This window comes from Anopheles coluzzii, chromosome 2, assembly GCF_943734685.1.
Source record: "Anopheles coluzzii chromosome 2, AcolN3, whole genome shotgun sequence".
Classification (NCBI taxonomy): domain Eukaryota; kingdom Metazoa; phylum Arthropoda; class Insecta; order Diptera; family Culicidae; genus Anopheles; species Anopheles coluzzii.
This window is the reverse complement of record NC_064670.1, coordinates 14,922,379-14,939,553: the sequence shown is the minus strand read 5'-3', so window position 1 is coordinate 14,939,553 and position 17,175 is coordinate 14,922,379. Positions and strand designations below refer to the sequence as shown.

The following is a 17,175-nucleotide window of genomic DNA, read 5'->3' as shown; positions in this document are numbered from 1 at the left end:
TCGAACATTGTTGTTATTCAGCATTTAAGAAACAATTTAAGAGATACACTTTCCACACTAAACAACTTAACTTTTCAGTGCACAACTTCTGCATCAAGTAATTTAGATATTGATTCAATGACATGTTTATTGACGTGAGCAAACGTGGATTTCGTGTGTTCACATTTATATATTTTTAATTTCTCCTTTCGCATAAACTCACAATTTTTTGTATATCTCCTTGCGAACTCATATTTTACACCGCACCGTGCTAACGGTACGTTCAAATCGCCATCCGTCCAAACGTTTATACCACACAGTCGAGGTGCGTCCAAATGCCAAGATGTACACAGCCCCGGTTGCTGCTCTGCCGATGCACACTATGGGCAACGGAGCTACCACCCCCGGTCAAATTTCGGACGCATGTGACTGAGGTGTTATTGTTATTGGTTTGTTATTGTTTTTTAACTGCTGGTGGAGGATGCAGTGAAAACGCGGATCGCTCGTGCCGTGCCGTGTCTTTCTGCTACGGGAAGGGAGATAGATAACAGCAGCAGCAGCAGCACCAGCAGAAGCAGCTCGTGGTCAATATCGTACCTCAATTAACTGTTGACGACTGAGCGGCTCGGCAGGCTGTGCCGAGGGACCAAGAGGGGGGCAAAATCCGGGCGATTCTGGTACACCACCCCGCCGCATTCACAGCACCAACCATCCTCCCCGATGGTGCGTGTGCGTAAAGTGTCGCGTTCGTGCAGTTAAAGTGAGCAAGAAGGGAGGGGAAAAAACAGTGCGACCGTCCCACAAGTGAACGAGAAGAAGAAGAAGCAGCAGCAGAAACAAACCCCACACACAACAGCAACAAAGAGAAGAAACATTCGAGCTCGATAAGAGACACCCCGAGAGGCACAAGGAATGACTTCTTATTGTCGGTCAGGCCCTTAAGAAAGACGGTTGTCGTTAGTGTGCGTGCGTGTTTTTTTTTCTTCTGTTTTTTTTGCCCGTATTTGGTTTTCCGTGGGGGTCGTTGGTTTCGTTTTCGACTGCCGTCCACTAATAACTACTCACTTTCCGGTGCATTTCGGGCCCGTGCGAAACCGTCGTTGGGACTTCTCCCCCCTTCGGAAAGCAGTTCCCGCAGTCATCAACCCTCCAAAACCTCGCGTGAATATCGTGTGTGTCCTGTGTGTGTTTGTGTGTGTGCTGTACGTGCGTGCACAGTGAAGCAGTGTGGACGGTTTCGGTACATAAATTAGCCCGCATTAATCACCACCACCAATCGATCGATACCGTTCTTCGGACACATTCGGACACTGGCCGTGCCCTCCCCACCCCCAAGGCTGTTCTTCCCCTTCTAGTGTGTGTGTGTGAACGGTGGTGTACGGTACGGTGTGTGTCACGTTTCGCAAGCCCGGAACTATGGAATTCAAACCCCCGGACAAGTGGTCCTAGTACATCATACTTCCTTCGTACTACTGTGGTCTGTGCGCGTGTGTGTGGCTTATCTCGCAATGTTGCTTTAAACGCAATCGCGCTACCTGTATGCAAATTTGCTGCTTGTTTTCTTAAGTTGCCGCATCGCTCATCTGTTTCTCTGTCCGTTCCTCCCAAAAACCCACCCCGAGTGTATGTGTGCCCTGTATGTGTGCGTGGTGCAGTCTCGTGCGTTTAAGATCTTCGGTGCGGCAAGTGCGGTGTTTTGATTCTCACAAGTTTCACAAAAGGGGTCCTAGTAAGCTACGAAAAAGTACAACAGGGTGGTGAGCGGGCACGCACCATTCGTAAAGACGCACCGCAAAGGCAGGCTACGAAATAATTAGTGCAAACCCACCGCACCGCCGTGTATACGCGCGCGCATTCGTGTAATACGCGACGCACGACCCGATTATGGCCCGGGCGGGAAGATGGGCAATGTTAAAAATAATAGCGCAACACCTTACCGCTACCGTCCTGCCGCTGCTGCTACTGGCTGGTGTCACCTGGCGCACGGTCGACAGTAAAGCGGTGGTCGACCGGGGGCATGATGTCGGATCGCCGGAAATGCAACCAATTGTCGGCGGCGCCGAGCGGGTTGCAATTGTGACGGTGGTGCCAGGGACCGGGGGCACACTGCGGCTTTACGGGGACGCTGGGGACGGACGCACGTTTCTGGTCGATCGTGTACGGGCGCAGTGTCATGAGCAGCAGCTGCACGTGGTCGAATCCTTTCCGCCCGGCGTGGAACGATCAGCAGCAGCCGTGCCGGTGATGGAGGAGGAGCTCTGGCGAGGTGCTACGATGCTGTGCTGGTCTCTGCAGGGAAATGTGGTTGAGCTCGTGATCAAGGAAGAGTAAGTAAAGTACATTTGCGCCTCCATGCATCCATTTTAATCGATATCTTTTTTTGATGGTGACTCATTCATTAATTCATCCATTTCCCATACATCAACCGGCTGTTGGTGGTGATACATTCACACATCAATTCCTGATCCAACAAATTAGCAAAAAACCACCACCACCACCACCACCAACGGGAAGCTAACGGAGTAATTTAAACGATATTGCGCAATCTGAAGCGATCGATGGTGGCGAGAGGATGATTTTTGGAGGCTGCAAACGGATACGGATTTACGCATTTACAGCGCATACACAGTTTAGGATTTGATTGTTTCCCGCTACCAATTGCAACGCTGCTGCATTAATAGTCGCAACGTTTAGGCATTGAATGACCACTTAACTCGATCGAACGATCGTCCGTTCTGCACATTACAGACACAAACACGTGGCGAATGGCTAATGCAACGCTATTTTGCATGATGAGACTTACAATATTGTCCCCCAGCAAGGAAGAATGTTTCATGTGCCGTCTACGTTGTGCTACTGTTTGTTTCAACTGATTGCGCCACAGCTAAACAGCCATGCCCGGCGGGGGGATTTATTAAATTACAATTAGGATACGAAAGCTCATCCACCTAAATGCTTGTTGAATTGATGCTTCCCCAGCTTTCGCTTTCACCGGGCACACCCGGGTACGGCGGCACCGAATGAGTTTGAAATGCAAAAACAATCACACGGCCATGCCATGCCCCCCACCGTTACAGTATCCCTCAATGAATCACGTCACCGCGCGTTGGTTTTTCGCTCCCGCTGCTGCCGAGTTACAGCAGGAACGTGTAGCCGCCCTTTGCGTCACAAATCGTTCGATGATGGGACCCTCCCGCACACACACACACGTCCATGCACATTTTGCCCCAGAACGTTTCATGGTGTGACGCGGTTTTCCGTGTGTCGCTTCTACTACGGCCTGGACAGCAGGGGGAAAATGCAAAGGGGTTTTTGGGGCCGGGTTTCGGGGTTGCACGCCATTTGTCAACTGTCCACCCTGTTTGGCAAAGAGCGCCACTCACTTTCATTAGAACGTGGTGTGTCGTGGTTGTAGTGAATGGAATTTCTACGACGGCACGCATCCATCCACCTTTACAGCAACATACACACACACACGCAAACAAAACACTTGCTGCCGACGCCAGCTTGACCTTCGAACGGAACGGAACGGAAGGAAGCACAATTTGAACCAAGGGAGGAGAAAAAACATACACACACACGGGAGAACCAGCGTGGCTTAGAGCATGGTTTTGCCGTACGTTGGCCTTCGCTAATCCGCCGGGAGCGCTGTTACGTTGCCCCTGTGGCAATGCTGCAACATAACAACACGCTGTGCGATGGTTGAGCAGGTGAGCAGCACCGTTGGCCAATCGTTCTAATTCGATAGACAGACTCGATGGTGTTAGCTGGTTATGAAAACAATCGGGTTTGCGCTCCGAATTGTTTAATACCAAAAATAGTAACCACTATTGGTACCAACTCAATTGACCGCTTAAGAAAGCAGCAATCATGCCTGTGTGTTGGTAGATCTTTCGTTAAGATGTTTTAAGCTGTTCATTCTTTCACTGTTACTCGCGCGGACTAACAGCATGTCAACGTGCGTTAGTCGGCCATCTTCCCAATGACCGGATGTTAGTGATACACACACATTCTCGCGAACACAGAGCTACACCAAAGACAATTCCGAAAGGGTTTGAATCGAACCACATCATCTTACAGCTGCGTCCACGTTCGCTAACGACGGTTCCAAACCATGACGTCATGAGGGGACGGTTCGTCTCGTACGCGATGCGCTTGTTGCGGTAGTTGCACTCGAAGAAAAGACAGAACAAAAAGTGGCATGATGCCTCCTGCAACAACTAGACAGGGCCAGCAGTTCAGGTGATTTGCATCCGTCGTGTAGTGCATTGGCGATGATGTCAGCTGACAATTTTGATTGGTTTTTTTTCTGGCTTGGACATGATTTACTCGATACACTAGAAACAACCCGAAAGACGAGTTAAAATGCGGAAAAGCACGCAAGACTGGTTTGAGCTGTGGATTATTATTGTTATGTACCTTTAAACGTTGTTGGGTGTTTGCTTCACTTTCATACATTTTTTGGCGACGTTGCACGAAAGGTGAATTACAAGTACAAGTAAAAGACTTGTTTATTTTAGTTTCTTCGATTATTTGACGACTCAAGCCCGACAGCTTAGTGAAATAGAACGTGACATTATGGGTGACAATTTCTGATATATCTCATTAAATATTAATCAGAATATGGCTTATTGTACACCAAAAGAAAGGATATCCAATTCTCCAAATATTTAGAACATATTTAATTATTATAAAACATATTGAATTAATAAATTAATTGCATTTCCTTGTGATTAATCGCTTTGTTTACAGTGAAAAAAATAATGGTCCGCGGGGAATCACAAAAGAATGCATTTAAATAAGTTTTATATGTTTTTAAAACTATTTTTTTTTCTTTGGCTCAACAACCGATGTCGGTCAAGGCCTGTCTGTACCCACTTGTGGGCTTGGCTTTCAGTGACTAATTGATTCCCCCCATAGGAGGATAGTCAGTCCTACGTATGGCGGCGCGGTCTATTTGGGGATTGAACCCATGACGGGCATGTTGTTAAGTCGTACGAGTTGACGACTGTACTACGAGACCGGCAAGACTCTCCGGCTGATGGTTGAAGGTAAAGTGCACAGCTTTTTCGTGTACATGATATTTGCCATCATATATCAAGGTTGTACTTGTCATATATCTTGTGAAAGCCTGATAATATTTCATTGGCAAAAATCAAGCTTAAAATTGAACATATGACAATCATATTTATATCATTTAAATATAAAAAGAAAATGCTAAAATCCACTGGCTGGATACTAATTGAATGTGATCTTGTTTTACTGACGATTTATTCCGCTAGTGCCATGTTAATGTCCCACACATCCCACAAAGCCCCATTCAGTGCCACAAATACAATGCTTCCACCGCGAGCGCGCACATGCGTTGCTTATCGCAGCAACCCTTGTTTATCAGCCGTTAAATGCTACCATCGCGTCTTTGAGCGAAACATCGTCGCTCGTACCTGTGCTTCCACCTGTGACGTGTACACCAATTTGCACAGATTATGAAGCAGTGATGGTTTAGCGGTCGGTATCGGTCCCTAGTATGTGGCGGATAACAGAACAGAAGCAAGCCAATGTAAGCCGGCCCAACACGTTTTACACGCTTGTGAACAAATATGTATTAACTGCCACAGTGAGTCATCCATATTTTGTTGTCAAAAATAGCAAACATTTCATTACTAAACATCGACTCACGTAAGCTTCAAATGCGCTCTAAGCTGGCAAAGAGGTTAATCTTGCATTATTTGGTTTACTCCCACAGCCCTTATGCCTTCTTGATGAAATGTAGCTACCGGGGGTGGTGGGTTCGAAAGACACAAAACGCCGGCCGGCACCTGCAAAACCGGACTCGCGGGCGCACATTGTCACTTCCCAAAAGGGAGCTATATATCTGTGTAATGTGCTGATAATAGTACAGAGCCCGCCCGGCTATCTGCCGGCGGAGGGAGGGCTGATTTGATTTGTCGAGCGTTTCTTTAAAGCCACTTGGGCCAGTATGTGGTTGCCAGCCTTCAAAGCGATGGTTGACCGGTTTTTAGATATAGGGACCGACCGGCAAGCTACCTCCGGGGTGGCTTCCTGTTATCTGTGCACTTTATTCTGTATTTATGTTCACTTTGATTTGCTTGATAAAAATGATGGAGAACGGTGGTGGTGGTTTTGGTGGGAACAAGTGGTGTCAATTTGATTCTGTGTTTTTTCCATACCGAAAGATGAATTGGATCATTGTCACAGTTGTCGCAGAAATTGCTCTCAAAGTTTTTGTGTTTTGAAAGACACATTTTTCTGTTAATATGATAAAAAAAGAATAAAAAGAACAAGACAATCTTGAACTACTTTGACCATGTTACTATTAGATAAAAAACAGATAGTAAATGATATTAGAATGCTTTGCAAAAACATAATCCTGAACAAATCAAAATGGCTCCACAAAAACGGCCTCTTAATGCTCAACTAATGCGCAATTTAACTCGCCCGGCCACACTCGATCGTACGATTGTAGGCACACACACACACACACACACACACACACACACACACACACACACACACACACACACACACACACACACACACACACACACACACACACACACACACACACACACACACACACACACACACACACACACACACACACACACACACACACACACACACACACACACACACACACACACACACACACACACACACACACACACACACACACACACACACACACACACACACACACACACACACACACACACACACACACACACGCACACGCACAGCCCCATACCTATGAAGAAAGCACTGGAAAACATGCGACGTCTTGGTGATGCGGCACTGCTGCACAAGAACGTAAACAACATGTCTGCTATCGAGCGATCATCCGATCCGGTGCTCCGATGCCAAAGACGGGTAAAAACAACGCCTGTAGCTGTTTTTGTTTTTCGCAACGGTGACTCAGAATCTTGACCCTTTCATATGAACAATTACGAAAAGATTATGTGGATAGGTAGATGCTTACGTATTAAAAAGCCAATGGGAAAGTTAGGAATGTTATATCCATGCTAAACAGCGTTTCATGATCTTTAATACCCTCTATAAATTAAAAAATGTTCTCGTCCTAGTTGTTTTAGGTCAGCAAACGAATTTATTTAGATAAAAGAAAGGTTTATATTTCAGTAGTTATTTGTTTTGTGGCAAACAAATAAGGCAAAAAATGTTAGATATCATCAAATAAATATGGACACTGGCAAAAGGGCGACCAAAATGGCTCATAAATGCGCATTTGAGCTCGTCCGACTTGGGCCCGTACTTTAGAATGCAAGCTGCATATGAAACGTAAACAGCAATCTTCCGATGGGCGAAGCGTGATTGACAAAAACAACTCTCGACCTCTTGTTTTTTTTTTCGCCAGGCATGACTCATAGTCTGCGTTCTTAAGATATAGACCACCGCAACCACTCCACGTGGGGTTGTGGTTGGAAAGGAAACGACAAAAAACAAAGCGAAGGGTCGTTAAAAGTAGACAGACAGTTGTAGAAATCACCATATTGGATAAGAATAAACCTTAATCAAATGAAACTACTAAAAATGCTTTTAATGACATCTTTACTTTACAAGCAATACAATTAGGTAAAATATTGATAAGACCAATGAATAAGACTGACAAAATGGTGCAACAATTAAACCCACCCGAGAACGCAAAAATAACACACACAGGAAACGATCCAATGCATCCAAGGCACCCTGGAAATGCTTGTGCTGTTGCCATGCATGTCACACGGATGGACACAAAAATTCACTCAAATCACTGCACCGAGGTTCGGTAGGCGAAATAACTACTGCCAGAAAAGAATCACCCCACGGTGGGGAGAAGGCATCGAACGATCATCCGAGTTGGAAGTCGAATGGAGAAGAAGAAAAGGCACATGTCAACCCCTGTTGAATCATACGTTGTTTTGTCAACCATATATTGCTGAACACACGTACTGAATAGCAAGGGAACGCGCGAGGTCGTCAGCTGAAGGGCGTTGGGCTTCGAAAAGGATGCTATCCGAAGTGAAGTGAGAAGACGCCCATTTTATCTTCTTTTTTTCTACATCTATTTAAAGCTCATTTACATAAATATGTATTTAATGCGGACGATGCAAAGAAAGCACTGGAACAAGATTGTTCGTCTACTCGCTTTCGCTGATTTACTTAATTGATTTTTAAATTTTTGGGATCCAAATTTCGCTACCAGCAACCGGCTGCTGTTCCGCTCATCCATCTTATTGATTGGTATCGTGTCATTCTGCGATGGCTAGCGATGACATCATAACAGTCCGCTCTTGAAATGAATGAACAATTTCGCACTATTGCAATAGTGCTTGGTGTAGCGGAACTATTCAATCAACCATTTGTAGCAGTTTCTTTACGTATTTTTTTAACCTAAAAATTAATTTGCTTTCCATCTATATCATCTTTTCTGACAGTGCGCAAATAATACCGGTACTAAAGACTGACCTACCCAGCAGCACTGACATTGGGAGCACCAATGAGCAACGATCAAAGCGTAACATTGATAAGGATAGTGATGCGAACAGCATCATCCACGTCGAGAACCCCGAAACCGAGGAGCAGGGCACACTTCGCATCGAAGGATATCGAATCGAAAACTCGGAACTGGCGCCCGAACGAGACGAGAACGATGTACCGTCGGTGCGCATCAACACGCAGGTGCAGCTGCGCCTGTTCGGTACGGGCATTACGCGGAATGTGGCCATCATCTTCACGCACGAAACCTACCGGTTCGGGGGCCCGTGTCAGGTGCCGGTCACGGAAAAGTTTCACGTAAGCGTTGCTCAGTGCAGTGCAGCCGGGGGCGATGCAATTAATGCCATTTCGTGCTTTTAACTTTTCTCCCAGGTGACGTATGCGGAACCGAACGGCCGCAGTGGGCTGGTGGAAATCGAACTGCCGGAAGTGATCAAGAACAAAAAGTATTTCTACATGTGCGCAAAGTACGAGAGCGTCGATCCGTTGGAAGGATCGGACGAATACGATAAGGTACGAGGGTGAAAGCGTGAGAAAAGGGAAGGGAGAAGAGTACGCTTTAACGACGCAAACAGCATGGAGGACCACGTGCGCTTCCCCACCACATGGTCGTGTTTGCGCTCGGTAGTGCGTGCGGATAGTATACATCTAGGCGCTTACCTTGTGAATTCATCGATTCTTTCACAATTCGCAGGAAGCATCGAAAGTAAACCCTTTTCTACACCAAGGATCGGATATGTGGTTGCGCATGACTAGCCATCAGCCGTTGCTACCGCTCTGGCTGTCGATCACAGTGATTGCGGTGTGTCTGATGTTTTCGGCGCTCTTCTCTGGCCTTAACTTAGGGCTTATGTCATTGGATAAAACTGATTTGCAGGTACGCTTTGCTCGAGTGTTTGTGTTACACTACCACTACCATACTTATTACCACTGCTCATGCCCAATAGATCCTGTGCAATACCGGCAGCGATAAGGAAAAGGAGTACGCCAGGGCCATTCAACCGGTTCGCAAGCACGGCAACTATTTGCTGTGCAGCATTTTGCTCGGTAACGTGCTGGTCAACTCAACGTTCACCATCCTGCTGGACAGTCTTACGTCGGGACTGTTTGCCGTCATTGGTTCCACCGTTGCGATTGTAATTTTTGGCGAAATCATTCCACAGGTGAGACAGAGTTGTGGATGAAAAGGGCAGCAGCGAAAACACTGAAGCAAAGTAATTAACTTACCCGTTTATCTTAGGCCATCTGTTCGCGACACGGTCTCGCTGTGGGAGCGAAAACTATTTATATCACCAGAGCGTTTATGATGCTCACATATCCAGTATCATACCCAACATCGAAAATACTCGACCTTATTCTGGGCAAGGAAATTGGCAATTTCTACGATCGCGACCGGCTAAAGGAGTTGGTCCAGGTAAAATGATCCCCATTAGCACTCATTAGACAGTGGCAAATAGTTGTACAAATGTATAATATCATTATATTGCTCGCCCCGCTACAGGTTACGAAAGATGTAAACGATTTGGATAAGGATGAAGTGAATGTCATTTCCGGTGTTCTTGAGTTGCGTAAGAAAAAAGTGGAAGACGTGATGACTCGTCTGGAAGATGCCTACATGCTGCCGATGGATGCGGTGATGGATTTCGAAACCATCTCCGAAATTATGCAGACAGGTAACAGCGCGATCCATATGTGATCATTTTGATTATTGGCATCATGTTTTGGTGTTTTTTTTTCATTTCAGGCTATTCGCGCATTCCCGTGTACGAAGGGGAACGCACGAACATAAAATCCATCCTGCACATCAAAGATCTGGCATTCGTGGACCCGGACGATAACACCCCGATACGGCAGATTTGCGAGTTTTACGGCAACCGGTTACACTTCGTCTTCTTCGACCAGACGTTGGACGTAATGTTTAAGGAGTTTAAAAGCGGCGAGTTCGGGCACATGGCGTTCATACAGAACGTAAACTCGGAGGGCGAGGGCGATCCGTACTACTACACGCTTGGGCTGATCACGCTCGAGGACGTGATTGAGGAGCTGATACAGGCAGAAATAGTCGACGAAACGGACGTGTTCACCGACAACCAGAGCAAAGTGCCGCGCAAACGTATCAAGCGGCAGGGTGTGCCACTGTTCGGCCATCGGTCGGACAAAAATATGGAAGTGCAGCGTATACGCATTGGCCCGCAGCTTCTATTTGCTACGTACCAATTCATATCGACCGGTAAGTGCAGAGCGCTTTGTCAGGAAGGTTTTATTTTCCGGAATTATGATAAAAGTACACATGCGTTATCTTTTCGTCTTCAAGGCGTAACGGCGTTTACACCAACCTGCATCTCGGAAACGATCCTGCGCCGCTTGCTGAGTCAAAACATTTTCCATCACATCAAGATCAAGAGCAAAACGAACAACGAACGCGTGGTAATTATCGAGCGCGGTACTGCGATCGACCATTTTGTGCTGATCCTTGAAGGGCGCGTGGAGGTAACCGTTGGCAAGGAGAATTTGCTGTTTGAGAGCGGACCGTTCACCTACTACGGGCTGCAGGCGATCGTGCAAAGTCCCAGCTGTGGTAAGGCAGCACATTTATATTGCTACTTTTACGGATGATATCATGTTGCTGCTAAAATTAACGTTATATTTTGATTCATATTACCCCAGATACGTCCACCAACACGCCGCAGCAAATTTTGGGATCGCTTGAATCCATCAATCGCGACGCCAACTCCAAGCATGTCTTCATACCGGACTACACGGTGAAGGCGATCACGGACGTGCTGTACTTGCAGATCCACCGCAATCTCTATCTGGCGGCCAAACGTGCCACACTGATGGAACGCAAGCAGAAACTGGGCGACCAGTCGATGGATCCAATCGACGCGGAGGTAGAGCAGGTATGATATCGCAAGTCGCCAGTGACAGAGCTTTCTCGAATGTGATGATGTGTGTTTTTTGCTACTCTAGTTGATGCACTCGCTGGATAAAGCAGACCAGAACAGTATCACACCCGATGCTACCAATTTGACTGTCAATTCCGGGGCGAAGGCTAGTAAATCGTCAAGCGATGTGGCCTCACCGATTACGGCCTTAAATGTAAGTTTAGAGTGCGTTTAGAAGCAACATCCTTTTCCTCCCTTCGGATGTTGTTCGTATTTTGATATTTGAATTGATGCAAATGATATGTGTAAGTTTGTACCCCAACTGTAGCCCGTGAATGTGCTCTGTAAGTGTAACACTAATGTGAACAGTGTGTAGCTGTGTACTTAGGTTTTTGAACGTCGTCGTTATTAGTGGTCATTGTTTTACCCGTTGTAAAAGCTAACCAGTTGCAATTCCATGTTTTTTTCTGTCTTTTTCTCATTAAAGGATCCTATTAACAATACGAACTCCTCTGTGACTCCTCGCAACCATATAGTATTAGAGCACGACAATTCTTCCAGTGCCGCTGCTGCCAACGATATTAACATAGGTAGTTACAATTGAAAAATGTATTCCCCATAATAGCATTTTGTGTAGTGTCCCCTGTTACCTGTTAATTGACAGCCAAGAGCCGTCAATGAGCAACAAGCATCCGTACACTAATCCATAATCCTTCGCCATGTTTCTGCCACACACATCCGGCTTGCCGTCTGCCGGGGTTTTGTTACAGGAGCATCGACCAGCTACGGAAATGAAATGGTTGTCGCCGGGGACCGGGACACGGATCCCAGCAGTGCCCCACTGCTGCCAAAGCCATAACCCACGGTGTACCTCGTTGTACTGTACTACACCCTCGCGTACAGCACCAGCAGAGCATCCGGACATGCATCGAACCCATCATCACCACCAACACCACCACCACCACCCGTACCATTGCCAATTCGATAGGAGTTTATCGTTCGACTGTTGGATGTCGTGTTAGCCTGTGCGTGCGTGCGTGCGCGCTCCGATCCACTTCCTCACTCTGATCCCCTCTCAACTACCTACTTGCTCTATCAATTTACTCTGCTATATATTATTAAAAACCGTTACCTAGAGTTTACCAGGGTTTGTGCTAATAATCGTGTGGCATTTTTGTTTTTGTTTTAAACTTACGCAAAGCACGTGCAATACACGGACCGAACGCGTACGCGAAAGAGTAGTACTAGAAATGCGCTGTACGCGCTAGTGAGATTTGTTAACGTTGTTGGGTCAGAGAGATTGTTGTTTAACGACTGTGTAAATTAGTATTACTGTTATTATTTTCGCGTGACGCTCGGGTTGTGCTCCCCAAAACCCCACCCGACGGTACCAGGACGGAGCAAGACTTAAAGGCAAAAAATAAAGCCCCGCCGCACCCTTGCACCCGTGGATTCGGTCAGTGCTGCTGCTGAAAATGCTCGGTGGTAGTGTATCTCCTCGCCGCAATCGTTATAGCCAGCGTCTGTCGTTAAGGCAATCGTTTTGTAGCCAATCCCTTCACTCAGTTAATCCTTCACCTGAGCGTACAAAAGAGCGTGCCTACTTCTCCGTCGCCGGACCGCCGGATCAAGCGGCAACCGGGGACCGGGAAGGATCGCGAAAGCCCCGTTACTGACTGGTGAAAGTATACCGAGCGATAGAACAAACACAAACGTCTATTTGGACGTCGAGGGGCACCGTGTGCTATATTTATCCTAGGACGAGCAATCCGGTGCGCGATGTACTTACCGGATGGGAGGGAGGCGTAGGCGAAAATGTATCGCGATGATTGATGGTCCGCAACACTGTATAACCCAAAAAGTGAAGCCAAAAGATTTAACAAGCACACATGTGCGGCCATGATGGCCCCAGCGAATTAGGAAAGTAGTGTATGATAGGGTACAATTGAAATGAGAAAACTCGTTAGAAGCAAGATCGTGTGACTGAGCGCACTTAACAGTACCGTACCGGGAAATATGGAAAACCCCCTATCGTTTAGTGTACAGGACAGCGGATTAGGAACGAAACCGAAGATGTATCGGGATCTGCAACGGGCTAGCAGTCAGCCGTTGTTTTCGTTGTGTGCCGATGGAGAATCTCCGCAGCACGGTATGTTTTTTTTGTTTGTTGGTTTTAGTTCTATTACGAAGCTTTGGTTAATCGTTTATGTTTTTTTTTGGCAACAAGGGTAGAAGCAAAGACACAATAATAACAAAAAAGGTAAAACACATCTTTGATATAGTGAGATAGTGTAATTTGGCTAGGGCGCCAGTGCAACGAGCTAGTTCAGCAAGTAAGTAAGCAAGTAGCGAATTTCGCAAAAGAAAAAAAGAAATATTTTTCCACTTTCCACTCGTAGTTGAATTTGAATACCACGAAGAAAATATACACATCTACATGCATGGGTGCGCCATTGTATAATAACTGCGTGTGATTAACTGCGTTCACCACTCTGTAGCATGAAAGAAATAATCTACGCGTCTTGACTGTAACTGAATGTAAGTGTTTATTATTTCGTTCATTTTATTTTTCCTCAAAACCAGCAAAAATGTGCAATAAATGTTTGCAAATATCAGTAAAATAGTCAAACAAAACAAAACAGTTAACACAGCATAAACTTTCAGTCTGCACTGTACGATTCAGATGAATCGCTATCGATGGGACCGGACTGGAAACCGATGCCGTGCAATCCGTTCATGGCGAACCTATACTTCAGGAAACAAATGGGTAAGTAGCTCAATATTTCACATCCGCTCACTAACACATCGTCGATCTTCATTTACCTGTACCTAGCTGTTGAAATTTTCCCCAATGCATCAAACGGGTGTATACGCAAGTGTGCTGACATATGACGCTCCGCTAAAGACTTAGCGCCAGGGAAGATAAAATGTATCATCAATTATCTGCCTAGCCGAGACTGAGACCGATTCATTTGGCCCCCCCCCTTCGATAGTCACACGCAATTGATCTTACGGTCGGTGACAGTGATTGGTTAGAAAATAGGCTCTTATCGCAAGACGCCCGGCAGAACCGATTCATCGCACAACGGTTCTGTTTTAGCGCATCGCTTGCTAATGACGTTAGTAGGGGGGGTGTAATTTTGCGTACGCAAATTATTGGGCGTCAATCAAGGTGTACCACAAATTAGTGAAATCAATCACATGAACGAAAAAGATGGAATGCACACACAAAAAAAAAAACAAGCGCAGATGCTAATCAGACGGGCGAATGCTTGGCATGGGAAAGTGATGCATCATCCCTGGCTCTATAGTGCCGGACAGAGACGAAGACGAATCAAATGCCATCATCTATTTGTAATCGTATTATTTGCGTGGGCCAAAGTTTTTCAAGAAAAGGCAAACCCTTTACCAAACTCGGAAGAGTTGGTAAAGTGCGACAGACACACACATCCTGTAAAAATAGATTGAACTATTCCTGAAGTGACTATTCAGGTCACAATCATCTAGTTGATAAGCATGGGCAGATTTTAATAGTCATTTCGGGGTATAAGGGTAGCAGCTCATTGTCAGATGGCAGGTGTGTAATAATTATCACATAATCGTATCTTACGGCGCCTACCCCACTACTAACTGCGGCGCAATGATGGTTGATAAGCGCTCCATTCTATTTTAGGTAAACAAGCATTGATTTTGGGAACTGCGATCACTGCTCGAAACGAAACGTACTTCTTTTAACCTTAACATGTTTATCCATTTTTCTAATGGGACTCCAAAGTTCTACTAAACTCAGTACACTTCTATCCTCTCATCTTGGACACTCACTAACGAAAAGGGTTTGAGTTAGCATAACAAAACAAAAAATAGAAGGCACACTGAGCGGTGTGAAATCCAAGCTGTTGGAAATGCTGTACAGGTATTTCCCAATATACGCCATTAGAGCAAACTTGATTTTCAACTAAAGATTACCATTTTGTTCCCTTTAAAATGGGTTAAAAAATTCGACACAACTGAGGTCTCAAATCAGTACAAAGTGTTCAAAGAACTGTCAAATTTAGAAAATCACCTACAGCAAAATCGCGTATATCGGAGAACAACTGTACTTTAAATACTATAGACCAGTTGTAAGCATTCGCATCATGCCTCCAGGCACTGTCATAAGTTAAATTCTCGACAGCACATTCATGCACATTCCATATGAACGAAGGCATATCACACCACAAATGCTTCTTGCACTGTTGTGTTGGAGTGGATCAATCGTTTCTGAAAGTGTGTTTCGCTTAGTGTTCTACTCCAGCTGGGTGCTGGAGGAGGATGGTACTGTTTTGCGTCATGCTCCCGGCAGTACCGTGGCTACCCGGCTAGGGACGATAATCGTCGATGACTTAAGCTTTCTATAGCGTCGTGCTCTTGAACGGTGACAAGTAGATTCGATTGCTGGTAGACTGGTTGTAAATTAATTGACTTTCCCCCCGGTGGCTGAAGTGTGTGTGTGTGTGTGTGTTTTAATCCGGTTACGCGTGGCACCTATCAACGCTGGCGCTAATCAGTGTCCCCTGTTCTTGTCTACCTTGGGCAGGAAGTCATTTTATGTGATGGCCATTGCACGTAGGGTGATAGTGGTTAATGCGCGGAAGAACGCTTTTCCTGGCGTGCAGGTACGGGGAAATTGATTAAAAAAGAAGCTTGAAAAAGGGTGTTTTGCTATCGGAAAATGCCCCTTGCACTATTAAATTGCTAACCACAAGGTGACTGTGGTATAACCTTCAAACCGTCAAACGTTCTTAACCTCAGCGCCATTGGTTACGCCAGCAACACAATCCAATTGGAAACGGGCAACCGAATGGGAATTTCACAATCACGCAAGCAAGTACGCTTAGTTTTGAGTACTAAGCCTATCTTACTTCTAAGGTTTATGGGATAAGTATAATCACCAGCAGTAAGTTTTAGGAAGCAAACACTTTAACAGTTGTTAGCAGCACTAAGTCACAGCTTGCAGCCGATGACGTAGTATGAACTACTTCTTCTATGAAGGTGCGTTTGATTTGATTTGACAACGAGCTATAGGGGCACACGCACAATTTTTGGTTTGCGGCCTGTGATTGCCCTCGAAGTTAGCACGTACACCGGGAGAGTTCAAAGCGTCCGGTAAACAAAAAAAAAAACGACCGGTGGATCGTTTTGGTCATCCAGTTTCGGAAGCGGACACTTCCAAAAAGGTTTCGTCGGGCAAGTAGTGGGAATCATCACACCCATGTCGGAACACCCCCCGTCCGCCTGCTGGTTGATACTAGAAATAATTAGCAAGCTTCTTTTTTTGTTTACCTGCCCGCTTTCACACGGTTGTAGTAATTGTTTTGAAATAGAATCAGATATGATTCTCCGCGACTTTATCCTAGAAGCTTAGGGTAGAGCATTCGCTTTGTAGGCATTTCCACTTAAAACCTTGTTAACGGGTGACGAATGCTGCTTGTTAACCTGCAGTGGCGGCGAGTGGTGCTTCCAAGTGCTTCAACAGGCTTAAATATGCTTTTTCTTAGCTATCCATGATAGTGAGCTTGATAAAGCCTTATTTTCTAATATTCAAGTATAAAAAATATTGTGAAAATAGGTAGTTGATACACTTGCTCGTGATCAAGATATTAATGATCATAAATACGCCTTGAAATGATGTTCAGTACTGTGACTTTTCGAAAACCAAACCATACTTTTGGTCTTAATTGATAACTCCTAACCGGCGCACCACAGACAATGCGCAGTACCGGCTGGATGTGAAATAAAGATGCTGTCGCTATCTGTG

At 45.6% G+C, this 17,175-nt stretch overlaps 1 protein-coding gene across 1 annotated transcript; it reads left to right on the top strand.

Moving 5' to 3' along the window:
• Positions 1–416: 416 nt before the first annotated feature.
• Positions 417–13,752, top strand: LOC120949123 (unextended protein). Its single transcript, XM_040366160.2, has 13 exons — positions 417–2,306; positions 8,433–8,790; positions 8,866–9,006; positions 9,188–9,370; positions 9,441–9,656; positions 9,734–9,907; positions 9,995–10,166; positions 10,238–10,723; positions 10,808–11,071; positions 11,161–11,393; positions 11,464–11,592; positions 11,866–11,968; positions 12,149–13,752. The coding sequence occupies exons 1-13, from the start codon at positions 1,864–1,866 to the stop codon at positions 12,235–12,237; spliced, it is 2,991 nt and encodes a 996-aa protein (XP_040222094.2). The 5' UTR covers positions 417–1,863; the 3' UTR covers positions 12,238–13,752.
• Positions 13,753–17,175: the final 3,423 nt, after the last annotated feature.

Coding starts and splice junctions, on each gene's coding strand:
- LOC120949123 (XM_040366160.2), top strand. CDS start 1,864: ATGGCCCGGGCGGGAAGATGGGCAATGTTAAAAATAATAGCGCAACAC. Junction 2,307..8,432: donor GAGCTCGTGATCAAGGAAGA/GTAAGTAAAGTA, acceptor CTTTTCTGACAG/TGCGCAAATAATACCGGTAC. Junction 10,167..10,237: donor CTCCGAAATTATGCAGACAG/GTAACAGCGCGA, acceptor TTTTCATTTCAG/GCTATTCGCGCATTCCCGTG.